The 19,854-nt window shown below is 39.6% G+C and overlaps 1 protein-coding gene across 3 annotated transcripts in view; it reads left to right on the plus strand.

Annotated features, from left to right (window-relative positions):
• LOC131159702 (coatomer subunit epsilon-1-like) overlaps positions 1-19,366 on the plus strand; it is a 33,855-nt gene extending 14,489 nt beyond the window's left edge. The window contains exons 4-7 of one of the 3 annotated variants that reach the window (XM_058114815.1): positions 5,474-5,609; positions 5,692-5,847; positions 6,231-6,310; positions 18,916-19,366. In XM_058114815.1, the coding sequence (XP_057970798.1) occupies positions 5,474-5,609; positions 5,692-5,847; positions 6,231-6,310; positions 18,916-19,009 (466 nt within the window). In that variant the 3' untranslated portion in view covers positions 19,010-19,366. Of the gene's footprint in view, positions 1-5,473; positions 5,610-5,688; positions 5,848-6,230; positions 6,311-18,915 lie in introns of all 3 variants that reach the window. The other 2 variants (XM_058114816.1, XM_058114814.1) reach the window with 2 other exon arrangements.
• Positions 19,367-19,854: the final 488 nt, after the last annotated feature.

The following is a 19,854-nucleotide window of genomic DNA, read 5'->3' on the forward strand; positions in this document are numbered from 1 at the left end:
TGTTTTGTTTATTGAAGGAAGACAAGACAATATCAACCTTACTGCCTCCTAAAATCTTGTCTTCCTCTTAAATCTAGAAGCCTCTTAACATTTCAACTCAAAATCTTTGTGGAAAACCTCCAAGATTCCCTCCATCTTATCTCTACCCACATCATAGTTTATAGATGATTGAAGCTTTTTCAATCCTCCCTCTTTTTTCCCTCAATCTCTTCCAACTATCCCCTCTTGGGTACACCAACACCTTCACCTCCTCCCCAGTAGGGCTAATTGAAAGCCTACATTTTAAGAAAATAAGATGGGTCCCTAGTGTCATTCCCACCCCCTAGAGGGTCAATGGTGTTGCAACATTCCCTTTATCAGAAGAATCCCTTTTGGCAACTAGGTAACAAACTAGCACCTATGACCTTCTTCAGAATGAATTAGATCCCTTGCCTTATGGTTATCAGTTCTCAAACTAGAGCCCAAAAAGTTATTCCTCAAATTACCAGAATGGCCCATAGCCATAATTAAGTCATTAGACGGATAATTGAGATAAGAAAATAGCATTTACTATCAAAGAATCTGGAGAATTGGGGGTATGGTTATTTTTCTCAGAAAAGTCAGTAATTTGGAGGTGCATGGTTATGGAACAGTAAATCTGTCTGAAACACAGAGTGGAGTCCTAAGATCAGCCCCATCAAACTCATACCCAATTCTGCCTATGGTTCCTTCTACTGTTTTGAAAGGCTCAATTGATGCTCGCCTTAAGGTAAGGCATGCCTAAAATGCCTTGAGGTTCAATCTAAAATACCAAATTCCAAAAAGGCTAATGCATTTCATGCTGAGGCTTACGCATTTTTATAAAAGGCATGCCTTTTGCACCTTTTTGGTTGAGGCTGACGCATTTTGGATGTGTGTGATTCTCAAGTTGGAATTGGTAAAAAATTTTAACTACATGTTTTTTATATAAGGAATGTCATCATATGAGTTGATTTCTAAAACTCTTGAACCTCATCCTTTCCAAAATAACTAAGAGTTGTAACTTAGATCATGAAAATAGTTTGAACTTTCTTATAGTATAGCTTATCTTTTGTCACGATTTATGTCATGTGTTCAAGTCAGCAATTTTTAAATGGCCAACAAGTAGTTTGCAAAGTACATATAACTTTTCTTTTTTACATTATATTTATGATTTTCTTAAATTTTCCTTATTTTTAAAATATATATAATTTATTTTACATATTTTTATCTTAAAAATAAATTCTCAAAATGCTTACGCCCCAACACCTTAAGGCTTATGCCTTGCCTCTTAAGGGTTAAAATGCCTTGCCTTAAGCCTTCGCCTTTTAAAACATGGTTTCCTTCAAAAGATCAGTAACAGGCACATTGGCAAGCTCATTCTGACTGAAGTGAAAGAAATATTTATCAGCTGCCTCAGGCTTCTGTGCATTGCTGTTAATTTCTAATGTATGGCCCACACACTTGAGCCCTTAACCTTCTTTAGCCAAGTAGGGAGTTGCAGCTCTAGGGGGCTTACAAATATCTTTGTGAATCCATAATTTATCCACTAAATAATCCTCCTCTTATCCCAAAAAAAGAGAATCATCTTCTTCAAACTCCCCCTTCTCGCTCTCTTATTCCCCATCCCTCCAGTCTCTGATCTGGTCAACAGCTGCATCCTACTACTGCATCATTCTATGTACCCTCCCCTTGGAAATAACGGAATTAACTTGTAAAAGCCTCATGCAAATCCTCAGGGGCTTTGTCCAGTGGCATGTCTCTCTTTGCTGCTAGGCTTTTATTCTTTAATTGAACTTTGGGATTATGTTGCAGTGAAATAAGCAGCTGATGGCCTAATTTGCTGCAATTATTGATCACCATATGACTGTAACCGTGGATAGCATCACACTGTATCTTCCCCTGCCATATCTTCTACCTGCTTTGCTCCTCAGCCACATAAATTCACCTCTGGTACACCGCAACTCTTCAATTCACCCTGGTGTGCTAACGCACAATTTGCTCCAGGAGCATCCTGCACCTTATTCACATTGGTACATACCAATCTGTGCATTATTGAGCTTCCAAGCCTTCCATTGTCCCTTTCTTTGCTTTATTGAGCATTACCTCTCTGCAACACCTCTTCTGCAAGTGGAACCCCTTGGTTCGTGCTGTAGTGCTTCCTAACTCTCATGAACCCAGACTTAACACATCTTTTAGCTTTGCGGGCCAGGTCTTAAGCTGGATAAGCCAGCTTGACTAAAAAGTCATATGGGCCAAAGATGTAAGAATATGGCACCTGTCTCACTGCAGCTGGTTCTTAGGCATTTCGTGGTTTAAACCAGTTGGTTTGGCTGAGATTCAAGCTGCATATTGTGCCAAGAGTTTCACCTATGCAAACTCCCATTTCCAAATTGCTTTCCTTTTTCTAATCCAATGTCACTGGCCTCCATTGAAAAATCACCATTGCTGGTTGGAATCCTCATTCTCCCCTAGCAAATCTGCACAACTTGGGTTTTGACCACCTCCCCCCTCCAGCGTGGTTAGCCTTTCAAATATTGATGTTCGTGCTTCTGAATCCTTAAATATGGAGTCATCGATGATATTTTTGGATTTACAATCAGCACATCACCTGGCAATGCATGAGCCATTAGTCACCAGTTCCTCCAATGCTTCATGTGATTGCCACCAACCTTTCACCTCCTTGTCATCTTGAATCATCATAACTTAGTTTTGCCAGAATTCATGAACTTTTCAATCACATTCAACTGACCCAGCCTATTCTGCAAGAGCCTCATCATAAAAAAAGAGCCCAGATTCCTGAAGGTATGGACCCAAGGCTTGTTTTCCTGTTTAGATTATTTATTCTGCTACGTGTTGAAATTATCTTCTTTTAGCATGATGGAAAATGTTTTTTACGCGGCAATCTTGGTGATAAGCAAGAAGGGTCTTGTATCTCCCCAAAAGCTTCAGCTTAAAAAGGGGAAGAGTTGTTTTCCTTGTGTCCTTTTGGGCTCATTTGTTGGGTTTCTTTTGAGGAGTTTTGTTGTAGAGGGATTGGAGGGTAACTTTATTGAAACTGTTTTTTATCTGTTTTTAGGAGGATATCTTATCCTATGATCTTTGTGATTCTCTTTTTTCTGTTAATGAAGTTCTTTGGGTTTCTTTTGAAGAGTTCTCTTGTCAGAGGGATTGTGGGGAGGGGGTTTCATTGAAACTGTTTTTTGTCTGTATCGTCTGTTTCTAGGATATCTTATCCTCCCATATTTGTAATTTTCTATTTTTTCAGTTAATGAAGTTCTTTTTTCAGTAACGTTTTTGTTATGAGATACTCTTTAAGGTTTCTCTATCTCATGAGTCAACACTGCACATTAGAAACTAAACTCATTTTTGGTCATCATTCTCTCTCTCTCTCTCTCTCTCTCTCCCTGTGTGCAAAGATAGTTGATTTTTTTTTTTTTAAATTAATGGTGGTAGGTAGTGGGCAATATCCAATTTCAGTTTCTCCTACCAAAAATAAATGAAAGCGAAACTAACATCAAGAGTTTGTTGCAAATAAGCAACAAGGTGAGGGATGGTGGGGGTCATGGCTGTGGCAATGGTAGATACACTTGGATAAAAGTTGGGCTTTGATCCCATTCTGATTAGTGTTGGGCTTGGATTCCATTCTTTGAGAGAGGATGGGTGGAAGAAAGTGTGAAGGAAAGAGAGAAGAAAGGGGATAACAGGAGTAAAATGCCGCTTCAAGGACAACACACAACCCAACTTTAATCCATAATATTAAACTAGTACAATTCATTGACTTTAGAAAGCTTCGTAGAAAAGTTATAGTGAATAACATTATAGACAAATAATAGGCTATAACACTCCAAGGATGACACACAACTCACCTTCAGTTGATAAATTTACTTCAAATTCATGTGACAATTAATTGAATTTAGAAGCTTCAAATTTGTGCGGGTACAATGTACAATTTATTGACTTTAGAAATTCCATCAACTATATTACTAAATGCCCACTTATGACGCCCCATATTCCACATTCTTCCTTTCTCCTTCTGCTTCTCTCCACGTCAATTGGTATCAGAGCCTTATTATCTCCTCCATGCTATTTATTTTTTTTAATTTTCTTTCTGGATTTCAAACATTTATTTTTCTGTCACGTCAGACACTGCAATCAAATACAACTCCCATCTCTGCAATATTTTCTTCCATACTTCGTTTTCAAATTCCTGCTCCTTACATTCTAAAGATTCCCTGCAAGCCAATTCTGCCCTAATGACTTGCAGGGTTCAGGTTTTTTTTTCTCTTTGAATGTCTGGAATAAATCTCGCCCGCAGCCCCCTTTTCTATTTCAATATTTCGAGTCACCAGGCACACGAACACCACCATCAAAATCAGAAGTCACCGACTGGCTAGAACCCAATGCCCCATCACCATCCAACATCCCAGCTGCTGTCCCTCACCACTGACACTAGAAGCTCCTCTTATCACTGCTACTGTTGGATCTTCATCTTCTTGGTGTTTTTGTTGTCACATGCCATCGCCCTTGAGTTCCCATCCTTCAATCTGGCGTCTAACTGAAGATAATTGCTGGAAAGTTATCACTGGAGATGCACCCTGCGTATGGACGATTTGTGTGGCCTGTGCATTCAAGCTTCTCCAGTTGCTCTCCTTATTTCCAGTGGCAGAATTTTCTGGAATTTTGGCCTCACTGGAGATACCATGGTTGGAGGGCCCATTTTAGCTGTTCTTCGTCTCTTCTGAGTCCAAGTTTGAGAGGATATCTTGAGCCTCCATTTTGCAATTTTCATCTTCTTACAAATCATCATACCCTTATAAGGAAAACTGAAGTTTGGTGGCCTTCTCCTCCATCATTTGTTTCATTGGATTAGGCCATTAACTTGCATCCTCCATGTTTTAGTCTGATATTGTAAAATTTAAAAAAAAAAAAAAAAAAAAAAAAAAAAAACAACTACTGTAAGCAAAAGTTTAAGAGACTGCATGAATATCCTACCAAAGAGGAAGGTGATGCAATCACTCTATTTACCATGTTTTTGAAATGTATGAAGATTGTATGATCATTTAAATAGGAGAATTAAATTGAAAATTTCTGATTTTAATGTAGTTCTCCTGATGAATTTGAAGATAGGGTTTATTATTTGGAGAACTATTTTTGACAGAATGATATGAATGAAGCTTGAAAGCTGTATTTAGATGAATCAAAATTGAAGGGAACCACTTGAATTTTGTTGATTAAACAACAGATCTTTAGGAAGAGAAAGTATGAACAGTTTGTGCCTCCTATCGGTAGCATATCCATTGAGAGCTCTTCCATCTGATGGAAGGAAGAAATGACTGTAGATGCATACATTAGTAGATCCTATAACTTGGTTACATGTGTGGACATGACTGTTTATGTCAACTACTAAATTTTGTGCTTAGGTTGCCTTTACTAGATTCTCAAGACTTAATAATTGATGTTTCTACCTTTGCAGGCATGCATTGAATGTTCAAATATTCCTTAAGATGCACAGGTCAGATTATGGAGAGAAACAGCTGAGGATTATGCAACAGATTGATGAGGATCACACACTGACTCAACTTGCAAATGCATGGCTAAACTTGGCTGTGGCAAGTTCATTTTCTCTATTTAACTTAAGTTGTGTGGACATTAAGAATATTTATGCTCATATATTGTTCTTTTTGAGAGCAGGGTGGTTCCAAGATACAGGAAGCATATCTCATCTTCCAAGATTTTTCTGAGAAGTATCAGATGACAATTTTGATCCTGAATGGGAAAGCTGTTTGCTGCATGCACATGGGACATTTTGATGAAGCTGAATCACTGTTGCTTGAAGCACTAAACAAGGCAAGTTTTTGAAATTCAATATTCTCTGAGGAGGTTATTTATATACTGTGAACACAATTCTTGATATCCATTTGCATAAGTTTTCACTCTTTATATGCCTGTGTACATCATTGAGTGCATAACCTTTATGTTTTCGGAATTGTCCTTGATCACATAAAAATAAAAAAACTATTTTAATTGCCATAACTTTTTTGTTTCATTATTCTATAATACATTTTTTTTATCCTTTTTTTTCCTTGCACTTTTTTGAATTTCAAATTATTTTTTGAATGCCAAATAATTCTAAATTCCAATTTCTTTGTTCATAGCATTGGATTTGTTAGGGCCTGCTTCTGAGTAAAAAATCTGTGAAAGTGAGAGATATGTTTGGGTGATTGTTGCAGGATGCAAAGGATGCAGAAACCCTGGCCAATCTGGTTGTGTGCAGTCTTCACCTTGGTAAACCGGCTTCACGTTTTGTAAGGTAAAAACCTGGTCAACTTCACTCTATGTGTGTGTGTAAATGTCTGTCCAAAATATACAACTGGTACTTGCTTAATTAATTGACGAAGTGAGCATTTTGTTCATACATGAATGGACAATGAATGCGAAATTCAGGAGTGGCTGGTTCAAATTTTGATGATTCGTAAATCACTTCTAAGAAAATTTGGAAGCGATGCATGCAGTATTCCTTCTTAATTATTATCAACCTAATAATTATTGGGAAAGTGCAGACGACTCAGTATTCAAAATTGTGGATTATATTTTTTATTTAGTTTGTATTTTTATTTGCTTTGATTTTGTTATAGTTTGAGGCTTTGAGCCTTGTTTTGGAAGTTATTTTGACGACTCTGTTGACATGTTGGAATCAACCATGTAGGTTAGGGGTTTGTGTGTCTTTGGGAACATAGTTAAAAGGTACAAGGGGCACACAGATAGGAGCTAGGACATTTGGAGTCTAGGCATGAGTCGTGAGGTGTGAGGCGTGAGGCGTGAGGCACAGGTGTTTGCTTCATGAAGGTGAGACACACATTAAAATTTTGTAAAAGCCTATAAAAAGGATTTTCAATTTGTAAACACATTGGCACTAATACCTCAATTCAAAATTTTTAAAAGATTCAATACTAGAAGAAGATAGAAATAGAAGAAAGAAGGAAAGAGCAATAGAGATGTCTAACCAGGTATTGAAAGAAGGATGAGAGGAAGAAGGAAGAGAGAAAGAAGAGAAGGGGAAATGAATAGTAACACACTGAGGCAGGCAGGGAAAAAGGGAGAAGACAGAGCTCAGCGAGAAGTGAGGTGTTGAGGCTGAAAAAAAAGCAGAAAATTCAGAATTCAGAAGTGAGGGAGCTCTTAGGAAGAAAAAGGAGTTCAATCTGGTGGTCAAAAAAGAAGAAAGAAGACGAGTTCAATGGGCACGTTTGTTTCATGATTCCAAATCTGCAGTCTTTCTATCAGTATGTTACAAAGTTTAGGAGGCAGAATATGACACATGATAGTCTCATTAAGACTTGCAACATGAACGTGATTGGACACTGCTTATCAACACTCAACTTGGTATTTGTAATCCATGCAACCTGAGATTGGCTGGGATGCGGTTCAGCCTTCAATCTTAACTTCTTAACGACATCCTTACAGATCAAAATATCACTAACGCAACTTCTTTATCAATTGCCAATCGACAAATCTGATCTCCACATTTAACTCTAGTTTGAAAAATTTACCTCTACAAAGAAGCTTATTTTTACCCATTGACTTGGTAGTTATCAAAAGAGGTCGTATCGTCATTTAACTCATTACAACCACTTGGAACAAGAGGATCAATAGTTTGTCTTTCAGTAAGAGGATCACAAACCTCTTCATCGATGGTGAGCCCTTTATTATATTTGGGAATTTGTTTTTTAGCTAGAGCTATGGATTTAGTGGGGCAATGAAAGAGAGATGACTGTAACCTTTGCAAGTAGAATACCTGGTCTTAGAATTAGAATTGTTATTTTCCTGAGATGAATGTGGAGCACTAGGAGGCAACTTATTCAAGGTTGTGGATTGGCTCTACAAAAGTCTGTTCACTCTCAAGACATGTTCTCAGTCATAGTTCATTGTCACGAGCTCAGCTTGTTCAGGGCATTATGCTTGCCTATGACTGTTTGTTCATGTACTGGGGATGGGTTTCCATCATGTAAATACTAGTGTAGGGTATTTTCCAGTATTTATTTCATTGTATGCCAAATAAGGCAGTATGACCCCTCGGTCAATTTGATGTTTCCTAGTGCCAGAGTGATAATTACATAAAAACTTCTTTAGGGGAGTGTGAGTGTTCACTAGTCATTGTAAAACTCACTAGCTATTGTCAACGTGTTTAGCTTACTTCCCTCCTTCGCTACACACACATTGTCAATGGAGGTGCTGTTAATGAATTGCGTAGATTCAATGTTTATTGCTTGCTTGCCACTGCTTTCATGATTGCTTATGACTTCCGCTGCTATTTGATTGAATGCTAATGAAAGTGTTTCGTGAATGAATGTTGGTAAACGATAGGCTGGCTAGTTAAGCAAGAGTGCTTTAGCTAGCGCCGCACGACCTTTTCACAAAGGTGTGAAAATAGTCGGCCTGTGACATTTGGTATTAGAGCAAAGGTTCAGTTGCTACGAGAATTCAGTTACCTTCGTTGTGGAATTTGGAAAGCTTTGGTAAGTGACCATGACACCAAACAATGCTGAGAGGATTAGCGTGCTGGGAGCACAGGCTGAGGTCACCAATACTGTGGCCGCGGAGGTGGCCCAGATGAGGGAACTTGTTGATGAAGTGATGGGATCACAAAAGCATCAAACAAGTTTGTTAGGCGACATGTCAGAGGACTTTAGCCATACAGTGGAAACTTTACAGGCTTGGATGGTTGATTTGGATGCAAAGGTGAATATGATGGTTCTTGCTATGGGGAACTCCAACACTCTTGGAGTTAGCAAGACCAAGGTACCAGAACCCAGGACATATGGGGGTGCCCGTGATGCCAAGGAGTTGGAGAACTTTTTGTTTGATGTGGGTACTTTCGCGCTATGAGGATGGCCTCAGAACAGGTGAAGGTGGATACTGCGACCATGTACTTGGTTGGTGATGCCAAACTGTGGTGGCATACCAAGTACAAAGAAATTGAAAATGGAAGTTGTGTAATTGATAGTTGGGCAGACTTGAAGAGAGAGCTCAAGGCCTAATTCTTTCCTGAGAATGTTGTGTATAATGCAAGGAAAAAGCTGAGAGACCTCAAGCATATTGGGTCAATCAGGGAATATGTGAAATGATTTTTTGCTTTGATGTTGGATATCCGGGGACATGTCGGAGAAGGACAAGCTGTTCTATTTTCTAGAGATGAAACCGTGGGCAAGAACTGAACTTTATAGGCAAAGAGTTCAAGACTTGTCTACTGCACAAGCTGCTGCAGAACGCTTGACTGACTATGTTGGTGATAACCTCGCTTCGTCCAAAGAGTTTGGTGGAGAGGGAAGCAGTGGAAAGTCTATCAAGAAATACAAATCTAAGAGTGGGGAGCCGACTATAAAGCATCAACTTCTAAGGAAATTTTGTCGTCTCGAGGGTTCAACACACCCAATGGAAAGGGGAAGAGTAAAATTTCATACTACTTGTGTGGAGGACCTCACAGAGTGAGTGAGTGTCAACACAAGGGATTACTCAATGCCTTACAAGCTTCCACTTTGGGACAAGTTGTGGAAAGCTCGGGTGAAGAGGATGATGCCCCAAGGGTGGGTGCAATGCGGCAGGTGAACGCATTGGAAAAGTAGGCAAAAGCACTGAAAGTTACATGACCAAAAGGGTTAATGTTTGTGGACTTGAGGATAAATGGGAAGAGTACTCGTACTATGGTGGATACGGGGGCTACTCATAATTTTGTTTCGTAGTTGGGAGCAGGGAGATTCTACTTATCCTTAGAGAAGGATACAGGAAGCATGAAAGTAGTTAATTCTGTAGCCCAACCTACTCTGGGAGTAGCCAAGCAAGTGACCGTGAAGCTTGGATAGTGGGAAGATCATGCGAATTTCACAGCGGTGCCATTGGATGACTTTCCAGTCATTTTGGGAATGGAGTTTCTAAGGGGGATGAGGGCGGTGCTGATGCCTTCTGCTGGTTCCCTATGTCTGATGGGAGATCACTCGTGCATGGTGCAAGTTGTTGCGACGAAAGGAGATGACGGGAAGTCCCTTTCAGCCATACAACTCAATGAGGGATTGAGAAAGGGTGAGCAGACACATTTAGTCACTGTGGTGGTAGATGAACAAGTAGGCCAAGAGTTGGTGTCTACGACCATCCAAGCGGTGTTGGATGAGTACAAGGAGGTGTTGCCGGATAAGCTGCCTCACAATTTGTCTTCACGACGGACTGTGGAGCATGAGATCGAGTTGTTATCAGGAGTGAAACCACCTGCTAAAGGGTCATGTCGGATGGTGCCTCCAGAGATAGTAGAGTTGGGGAAACAATTTGATGAGTTGGAAGCGGGATGTGTTCACCCTTCCAAAACACCTTTGGTAGCATTGGTGTTGTTTCAGAGGAAACATGAAGAGCATCTACGGAAAGTGTTCGACAGGTTGAGGGAAAACAATCTGTATGTGAAGAAAGAGAAGTGCTCTTTAACTCAGTAGAGCAACAAATTCCTTGGTCATGTGGTTGAACAAGGTCCTATCCGAAGGGGTATGGAGAAGGTAAGGATGATTCAAGAACGGAAGATCCCCACGATAGTGAAGGAGTTGCGTTCCTTTCTTGGTCTTGCTAGCAATTACAGGAAGTTCGTTGAGGGGTATTCACGGAGAATATGACTCCAACGACAAGACTACTGAAGGGGAGGTATTATTGGCCGCACATGTGTGATGATGTGGTTGATTCTACCCAGACTTGTCTCACTTGCCAACAAAACAAGGGGGAGCGGAGGAAGTTTGGTATGTTCATAGCCGCACCAAAGTACTGTTCGGCAAAGGAGATGGCACAATTGTTCCTTGTGACTATTGGGAAATATTGGGGTGTTACCCAAGTTATTGTTTGTGACCGAGACTAGTTATTCACTGACAACTTCTTGATAGAAATTTTCAGGTTCCTTAGGTCACATCTTGACATCTCTTCGAGTTCTCACCGACAGACATACGGACAGATGAAGAGATTCAGAGAGCTACTAGAAGAGTACTTGCGCCATTTTGTCAACGACAATCAGAAGAATGGGGTGCAACTACTTGATGTGGCTCCGTTCTATGGCAATGCCCAAAGGAGCTCAACAACCAAAAAGAGCCCTTTTGAGCTTGTTATAGGCCAGCAGCAGTTGTTACCTCACATAGTGGATGAGCCGTACAGAAGAAATAGTCTTAGGGCGTATGTCTTCACTAGAGAATGGAGACAGAATGCAGAGTTTGCCTGAGCCTATCTGGAGAAAGCTTCTGAGAAGATGAAGAAGTGGGTAGATTAGGGGAGAAGACCGCAATTTCATGTCAGCTGCCTCAAGCCGTTCAACGCCAACATCGATGATCTAAGCAGAAGTCAGTCAAACAGAGTGGAGTTGAAGACAATGCAACCTGACAGGTGTGAAGTTGAAGAGATCCTTGCAGACAGAAAGTTCATATCCTCAAGGAAGAAGCGGCAGAAGTTCCTAGTAAAGTGGAAATGCCTTGATGACAAAGAAATCAGTTGGATTTTTGCGGAAGATATGCAACCTTCTGTGGACAAAGTTGAAGTGTACCTAGCGCCAAAGTCTACGAGGACATCAACCGTGTAAGTGGTGGAGTGTCGCGAGTTAAGCTTGTTCAGGGCATTATGCTTTCCTGTGACCGCTTGTCTTGTGTACTTGGGATGAGTTTCCATCATGTAAATACTAGTGTAGGGTTATTTTCCAATATTTATTTCATTGTATGCCAAATAAGGCAGTATGACTCCTCGACACTTTGATGTTTCCTAGTGCCAGAGTGATAATTACAGAAAAACCTCTTAAGGGGAGGGTGAGTGTTCATCAGTCACTGTAAAACTCACTAGCTATTGTCAACGTGTTTAGCCTACTTGCCTCCCTTTCTAAACACACATTGTCAACGGAGGTGTTAATGAATTGCGTAGATTCAATGTTTACTGCTTGCTTGCCATTGCTTTCATGATTGCTTATGACTTTTGCTGCTATTTGATTGAATGCTAATGAAAGTATTTCGTGGATGAATGTTGGTAAATGATAGGCTGGCTAGTTAAGCAAGAGTGCTTTAGCTAGCGCCGCACGACCCTTTCACAAAAGTGTGAAAATAGTCGGCCCGTGGCATTCATGCACGCATCTTCTTCTTCAGTTCATCTTCCGTCTGATATACCGCTTGTATTGGATCCATTGTATGTAGTCTCTAAGTGGGGTTTCAATTCAACATTGGTGACCATTTTTTTGCTGAATTTTTCTTTTCAGATAAACAAAATAAAAGATGCAAAACAAGAAAACAGAGGAAAAAAATAAAAATTAAACCTAGAAGTGCCCCATCTATTTTTTTAACTGGTCTGGACTAGTCTGGTTCAGGTGGACCATCTGGTTGTCAAGATGTTCTTGGACTAGCAGTTCAGGGACTGGTTTGGGATGGTATTTGGTCTTGAGTCTAGACCATAGGAGTAAATTGAGTACAATCTGATTCTATTTACATCATTTACTCGTTTGCCTTTCTGAGTTTATTCTCTACGAGCACACTGAGGGAAATTTGTGTTCCTGTCCAACTCCAACTGTTTGTAGGTGGCAAAGCATGCAATGGGATAGTACGGATGAATGGAAGGAGGTGATTGTTGATGATGATGGTTGGTGACTTGAACTTTGGTGGCAAATGGGCATTGATGATGATGGTTGTTCCATTTTGTTGTAGGAACACCCTTCACAATTGTTGGGTTAGGGTTTCTTTGACAACAACATAGTGGTTCATTGATCATATGTCTTTAGTGTTTGGGTGGGTGAGGAGTTTCTCTTGTAAAACCAAACATGGTAAGGTGGAGTTTTGGATGGTTTAGTATTGGAAGGTGAACCCAAATCATGGTTTAGTGCTTCTAGGGGCATACGACAAGGTTATCCTTTTTCCCATTTTTTATTTGTTCTTGTAGCTGATGTGTTAAGCAGGATGGTGGGTAGGGCTGTGGAGAGGGGGCAGGTTAGAGGCTTAAAATTAGGGGGAGAGGGTGTGGTGATTTCCCACCTCCAGTTTGTTGAGAATACCATTTTCTTCCTTGATGATCGTATTCCCTCTTTTAGAAGGATATTGGGTATTCTCCAAAACTTCGAGAGGGTGTTTGGACTTGAAATTAATACAAGGAAGAGTGGTTTAGTAGCTCTGAATATACTTGACGAGTGAGTCAGGGAATGGGCCACTGAAGCGCGGTGTGGCATTCTGGATTGGCCATTGATTTAAGGGTTCCTTGTGGCGGAAAGAGGGTGGGGGGGGGGGGGATCCTATAGCAGTAGAGTTTTGGAATCTAGTGGTAGAAAGGGCAACGAAGAGTTTGGATGGGTGGAAGGGGTCTCGTTTCTTTAAGGGGAAGACTTACTTTGATTCAAGCTTGTCTTTCTAGTATCCCACTTTATTTTTTGTCTGTTTTTAAGATTTTGATGGCAATTGCTAGTAAACTTGAGAAAATTATGAAACTTTCTGAGGTCTGGGGTGGGGGTTCATAGGGAACTGTTAGTTAGATGGGGCGAGGCTTGTAGGCCTAAGAAGGAGGGAGGGCTGGGTCTAGGTAAGTTGGTGTCTAAAAACACCCTTTTAGCTACGTGGTTATGGATCTTCCCTCTAGAAGAATCTTCCCTATGTCATAGAGGCATAAGAAGTAAGTTTGGGTTGGATGAGAATGGGTGGGATACTGATAGTAATTTAAGATGTTCTTTAGGGAATCCATGGAGGTCCATTTCTCAGATTTATCCTTCCTTTACCCCCACGCTAAACTTGTGGTGGGGAGGGGGTCATGTATCTGCTTTCGGAAAGACCCTTGGCTAGGTAATGTAGTTTTGTCCCCTTCGTTTCCTCCTCCTTCATTGAGTGCTAAGAAAAATAGAGCCATATCTTTTTCTTTTTTTCCTTCTTTTTGTTGGGGATTTGAGTAGTCCTTTGGTTTCGTAGAATCTCCATTTTGAGAGACCTCTTAATGATAAGGAGGCAGAGTTGTCTTCTTTGTAATATTTTTTAAATAGAACTAATCTTTCGTTAGGGAGGGATGTTCGGTTGGATCAATCGGGAGTGTATTCTTGCAAATCTTTTTTGAATTCTTGATCCGTTCGAATTCTTCATTTCTGCTTTTTCCTATAATATTTCGCCATGGCTCCCTCAAAAATTAAGGCTTTCACTTGGTTGGTTGTGCTTGATGAAATAAATACTTTTAACTTGTTGCAAATCAGAAGACCTTTGAAGGCTCTTTCTACTGATGTTTGTGTGCTTTAGTTCAAGGACTCTCAGACAGCTTCTCATCTCCTTTTACACTGCGATTTTTCTTGGAGGATTTGGAAAAGCTGTTTGGTATTATGCGGGAGTGTTGGGTATGTCCTGTATCAGTGGAAGACTTACTAGCCATTTCTTTTACATGTTTTGGTAAAAGGAAGGAAAAAATAGCCTTATGGAGGTGTGGTTTATTTGCAGTTTTATGGGGGATATGGATGGAATGTAATGCACAGATATTCTCTGGGAAAAAAAAAAAGTAATTTGGAAGCTGCTCTGGGATAAGATCCAGTATTCAGCATCACTGTGGTGCATTGGTTTTGGGTTTTCAGAGGAAATATTTTCCAGGAGATTCAAAGAGACTGGAGGAATGTGTTGGCTTGTTGATTTTCTCATTTTTCTGCAGCTTTTAGTTGTTTTTCTGGTTTGTTCCATGTTTTCTTTGGGAGATATCTTCTCCCTCTTGTAAATTCTTCACTCATTAATATAATTTTCTTTTTATATAAAAAAATAATTGATGAGACTGGGAGTTTCTTGTAAAACAATATGCGGGGAGGTGGAGTATTGGATGGTGGTTAGATTGATGAGGGAGGGAAATTTCTTGGAGTTGAGTTGGGGTGGAATTGGAAAAGGTTCCCATGCATTTTTCATCCCAGATTGTGCTTGAGATGAAGGTTGGCAGAGTTTTGCAAGAGAGCTTCGTCCATTGGTGGTAGATTCAGCTAATAAAGATAGCTGTAAAGTGACTGGAATTTCTGGTGCAGGGCAGTGAGCACCTTGATCTTGGAAGGAAGTCTTATCTCCAGGGAATGAGCATTTTCGTGTGAAGTGGGTGTGACTCTGCAGTAGATGTCAATTGGAGTTGATATGGGACAGTCTGAATGTCAGGCTGAAGAGGTGGGCTTCTGGTCAACATTGGTGGCTAGGGTTTTGCTGGAGGCTACCCAGGAATTGAAGGGGAGGTGGTCTGGGCCTGGGTCTCAATATTGCTTTAGATCTGGGCCATTTGTTGGACAATATGGTCTCTCCGGTGTTAGGCCTGGATTGGACGCAAGTATCCCAATTGGGAGTTAATGAGGGCGACTTTCCACATGATGATGTAGAGTTAAATGGGCCTCCGTTTCAGGCCCAGTTATCTGAACCGTCTCAAAGTACTCTGCCTTATCTTAGGAAGGGCTCTCTGAAGGAGGCCTGTACATCTAAGACGCAGCAAGTTGGACCTGGTAGCAATCTAGCCCAAAGATCAAGTTACATTTTAAATCAGCGGCCTTTGGATTCTTTTCTTTTTCTGAAGCAGGCCAATGTCCACCTCTCTGCTTCTTTGCTAGAGAAAAGAGCAGGCAGCTGCCTTCTCCTTTCAAAGAGTTTTCAATCCAGTGAAGCTTGAAGGACGAGATAGAGAAAGCCAAACTTAAACTATTAATCCTGGGTGTGTGGCTGGTGTTGCTGAACCTTTTGTTGGAGAGTAGTAATCTTGTTCAGAGGAGAGAATCCCCAGTGATGGCTGTTGAAACATGGGTATTACAAAGGATTCAGATGCTGGTGTTGACAAGATTAATATGAAAGGTGATGGTTCTGGGGAAAATCTTTTGGTATGGGAAAAAATCTGATATTGAAAAGGTTTATGCTCATTGGAAGGCCGTTCACATGGATGTGGAAATGAGGAAAAGATTTTTGAAGAAGCAAACGCATTCTGGTGAAACGATGCCAAAGTTCTCAAGGAGAGATGCAGAAAGAAAGTTATGTATTGTGTAAAATCCGAATGCTAAGAAGGGTGTAACTAGCAAGAAGGCTTGAAAAGGTAAAGAAAAGAAGAAATAGGAAGATCTCTTGGATAATGGTAGTGAGGATCTTACTCCATAGTGAATTCAATTGTGATTGGGGGATTGGGGGGGGGGGGGTTTGCTTTTGGATGAGATCTGGAACAGTGTGGATATGGTTCTGACTCTTCTGATTTACTTGGAGATAACATGCACCCATCTGCAAAGGAAGAATTGGAGGGTTTCTATTTGTGAGGATGATGGATTGGTTAATTTACAACAGTGTAAGGATGGAATTGTGCCTATCCGTGTGGAGGAGATTTTTGGAAAGGATTTGCTCATAAATTAATTTCTCTTTTCCTTATTTAATACATCATTTATTATCAATAAAAGGAAAGAAAGGAACATTGCTATTTGCTGCTGCAGCAGCAAGAGCTGGTGGTGGTGAGGTGGCGAGTCTTGGTGGCGTAAAAAGTGGCGACAGAAACTTGATGGTGGCATCTTGAAGGTGAAGAATAGTCGAATGTGTGAACTCCTGTGAGGCTGTGCATTGATGACTTGGGAAAGCTGAGCAACTGTGAGAGCTCTAGTGAGATTGAGCAGTGAGGACTTGGGAAAGTTCTCAATATGTTTGAGGTTCAGTGGAGTGGTGATCTATTTCAGGTTGGTTGAGCTAGAAGTGAGTGCAGAAGTTGCCAAGGTTTGAGTGAGACTGAAGAACCAATTGGGTCTGTTCTGATTCATTCACTGAGGGGTTGAGTTTGATAGGAATTTGGATTTTAAATTATGGCTTAATTCTACTGATTGAAGATAATTTGGTCGGGATGGAGCTTAAGGGTCTGCAGCAGGGATTTGGGACATTGGGTTTGTAGCCAGTACTGGGTGTTCATCTTTGTTTTTTTAAATTTTTTTAGTAGTGAATTTGAAGTTGATGTATGAACAAAATGGGGACAAAGATTGCATGGAGAGAGAAGTGGAGAGACCTCTGTGGATTGAACTTGCTTTGATACCAATTGATGGCGGACAAGTGGAGAGAAGGGAGAGGAGAATTAAGAAATGGGAGAGGCTTCCCTTTACCTTAGAAAGCAGGAGACAATTAATTATGAAATTCTAATCTTAATATTAATTATAGAAGGCATTATAAACTGGTATATAGGCTTCAACCGAAGGGTTATCAACTTTTGAGGAATAAAATTATGCAGAAGTTCATAATAAAATAAATGACAAGAAACATAAATAAATAACCAAATATTACTCCTAAAACTGCCATTGCTTGCCCTTTGGCCAAAATTACTCAGATGCAGGACCTTACCTCTGCCTTTCAAAGCCCTATCAAACTTATCCATCTGGGCTATTTGTTCTACGTCGTTGATGCAGTTCTGAATTGGAATTTTGAATTGAGAATTTTTAGGTTTTACTCTGCACTGGATTTATGTGTCTGGCATCATCAGGATGTGGTGCTTTTCTTTGATTTGGTATTCTTTAATCATTGATCATAATTGTTATCCATTAGCAAAAGAGCTCCATTGGTGATCTCCTAACTGTTGGGTCAGTCACTTCCTGAAAACATACAAAATGTAGAAAGTCACATTTAATGGCTTTTATTGTCAGGAAAAAAAGCTTATTTTCTTCATGTTTTTGATTTTCAAGTGAGTGGGCATTCATCCCGAGTGAGCAAAGGGTAGGTGGGCCTGGATTCAAACAATGTCATAAATACCCTTCTGCATTAACAATTTGGAGCATATCATTAATGATTTAGGTCTTGATGTTTGAGTTCTAAGATCATTTTAAAAAAAAAAATTATAATTAATGAGGTAACAAGGCTTCTTATTTTCTCCAACACAATGCAACTGATATCATTTGCAACTGGTGGCTTAGCATGAACTTTTTTGTGGTTGTATTATTTATGTTTCATTTTTCACCTTAACATTTGTCATTGTTTCTCGGACAACAGTGCATGCTAGATAATAATAGTAATCCGTTGTGATTGATATGATAGACTTGCATAAACTTTTTTCACCATTTCTTCTTGCTTATTAGTTGTTGTGGGCCACATCTGCAATGTTACTTATTGTCTGGTTTTCTTCGCTTTGAATGCTGTTTTAGTTTAAGTGGTATTGTTATTTGGAATGATGTCATGTTATTTTCGTAAATTTTTTAAAAAAAAATTTTAGGGGCGTGACTTCTATTTTCTGTCAAATGCTGCTTGTGTGATATCCGCTCTGCCTTGACATTGCCTTTGTAATGGTTTGTTGTGTTGAAAACATTTCTTTGTTAAAAAACAATATAGAAAAAGAAATGCTGCTTGTGTGATATCCATAGGACCACATTGGGCATCGTCTTTTTTGTGTTTTTAAGAGTGGATCAGAAAGAAATGCTGCTCGTGTGATATCCATACGACTACATTGGGTATCGTCATTTTTGTGTTTTTAAGAGTGAATCAGTCTCTCTCTCTCTCTCTCTCTCTCTCTCTCTCTCTCTCTATAAATTCTTGCAAATAGGGGTGTAGGAATGGATTCACTGTCTTTCACTTGCACTAGCTTACTCTGACTACACATTGTTGCGTTCTGGGAGTTTTTTGGCACGAACATTGCCCTTTTGTGGCCCTCAGAGAGCATATGGACAACAAATTCCTCTGGAGCTTTTTGGGGCTTCTTGTTTTGATCTTTCCGTCTCATGCAGTGATGAGGGTGTCACCATTTCAATTAGGTTTCAAATGTTTTTTATACGGCATATTTTAATATATTGGAGTCCCATCAGAAATGCCATCTTTAAACTTAATTTGTGATGGGGATTTGAAAAATGAACTACCAGAAATGACTAAATTGTGACTGATTTATTATTATTATAAAAAAGTACACATACTAATTGTTTTCTTGTGGCTGAATTATGACTGCTTGCAGCCAGTTGAAGCTTTCTCATCCAGATCACATGCTTGTCAGAAGCGCATCAGCTGCAGAGGAGAGCTTTGACAGAGCAGTTCAAGCAAATGCGTGAACAAAAAAAGAAACTTTTGAGTTCAATATTCTTTTTTGGCCTTGGCAAGATGTTATTTTCTGTGTTTCTGGATAGGGAACAAACAATTCCTAGATCAACAGAAGAAAGTGTTCTGTTACCAATGGCAGAATTTATTTAGCGCGAAGAGGTTTTTCTTGGCATCCTACTGTTGGGAACATATATTGGACGATTTCATTGTGGATTTTGTGCAGCAATGTGTAACCTGAGTTGCTGATACATGTATATTGCCTTTTTCTTTCTCGTTTTCCTACTCTTTGGCTCCCCAAAAGAGGAGGATTTGCTCTGAAAAAAGGATACACACATATTTAGAATATTCGAGTATTGTGAATGTTTGAATACAATAGTTACGAGCATTTAGGCTAGACTTTATTTTGGCGTAGGTTGAATGTTGTTTGAATGGTTCTGGGAAAATTTGAGATCATATTTTGGTTCGTGTTTTCATTACTCCGCATAGATTGAATGATTTTCGCCAGCCAATGCTTTAATTTGGATTTTTGGATGGAGAGCAAAATCCAGATTGTTAGAGCCTCCGTTAATTTATGAAAATATATATATATATCTATGTTAGAATTGTAAATGTGATGAAGGGTCAAAAGTAACATAGTTGTTTTGTAACTTCTCTAAAGAAATATTGAGAGAATGGAAAATAATGTGACTTATAATTGTTCGAAAATTTGAAAATAAAAAACAATAATGTCTTTTTTGAAACTGAAAAGGCATTTGGAAATTCTTGAAAATGAGTTGTGTATGTGAAAGTTTCAATTATTTAGGGTTTTGGTGTCGTTTGTCAATTTTATTTTTTTGTTTTTTTCTAGTTGTAATAA

This window comes from Malania oleifera, chromosome 7 (assembly GCF_029873635.1).
Source record: "Malania oleifera isolate guangnan ecotype guangnan chromosome 7, ASM2987363v1, whole genome shotgun sequence".
Taxonomy (NCBI): domain Eukaryota; kingdom Viridiplantae; phylum Streptophyta; class Magnoliopsida; order Santalales; family Ximeniaceae; genus Malania; species Malania oleifera.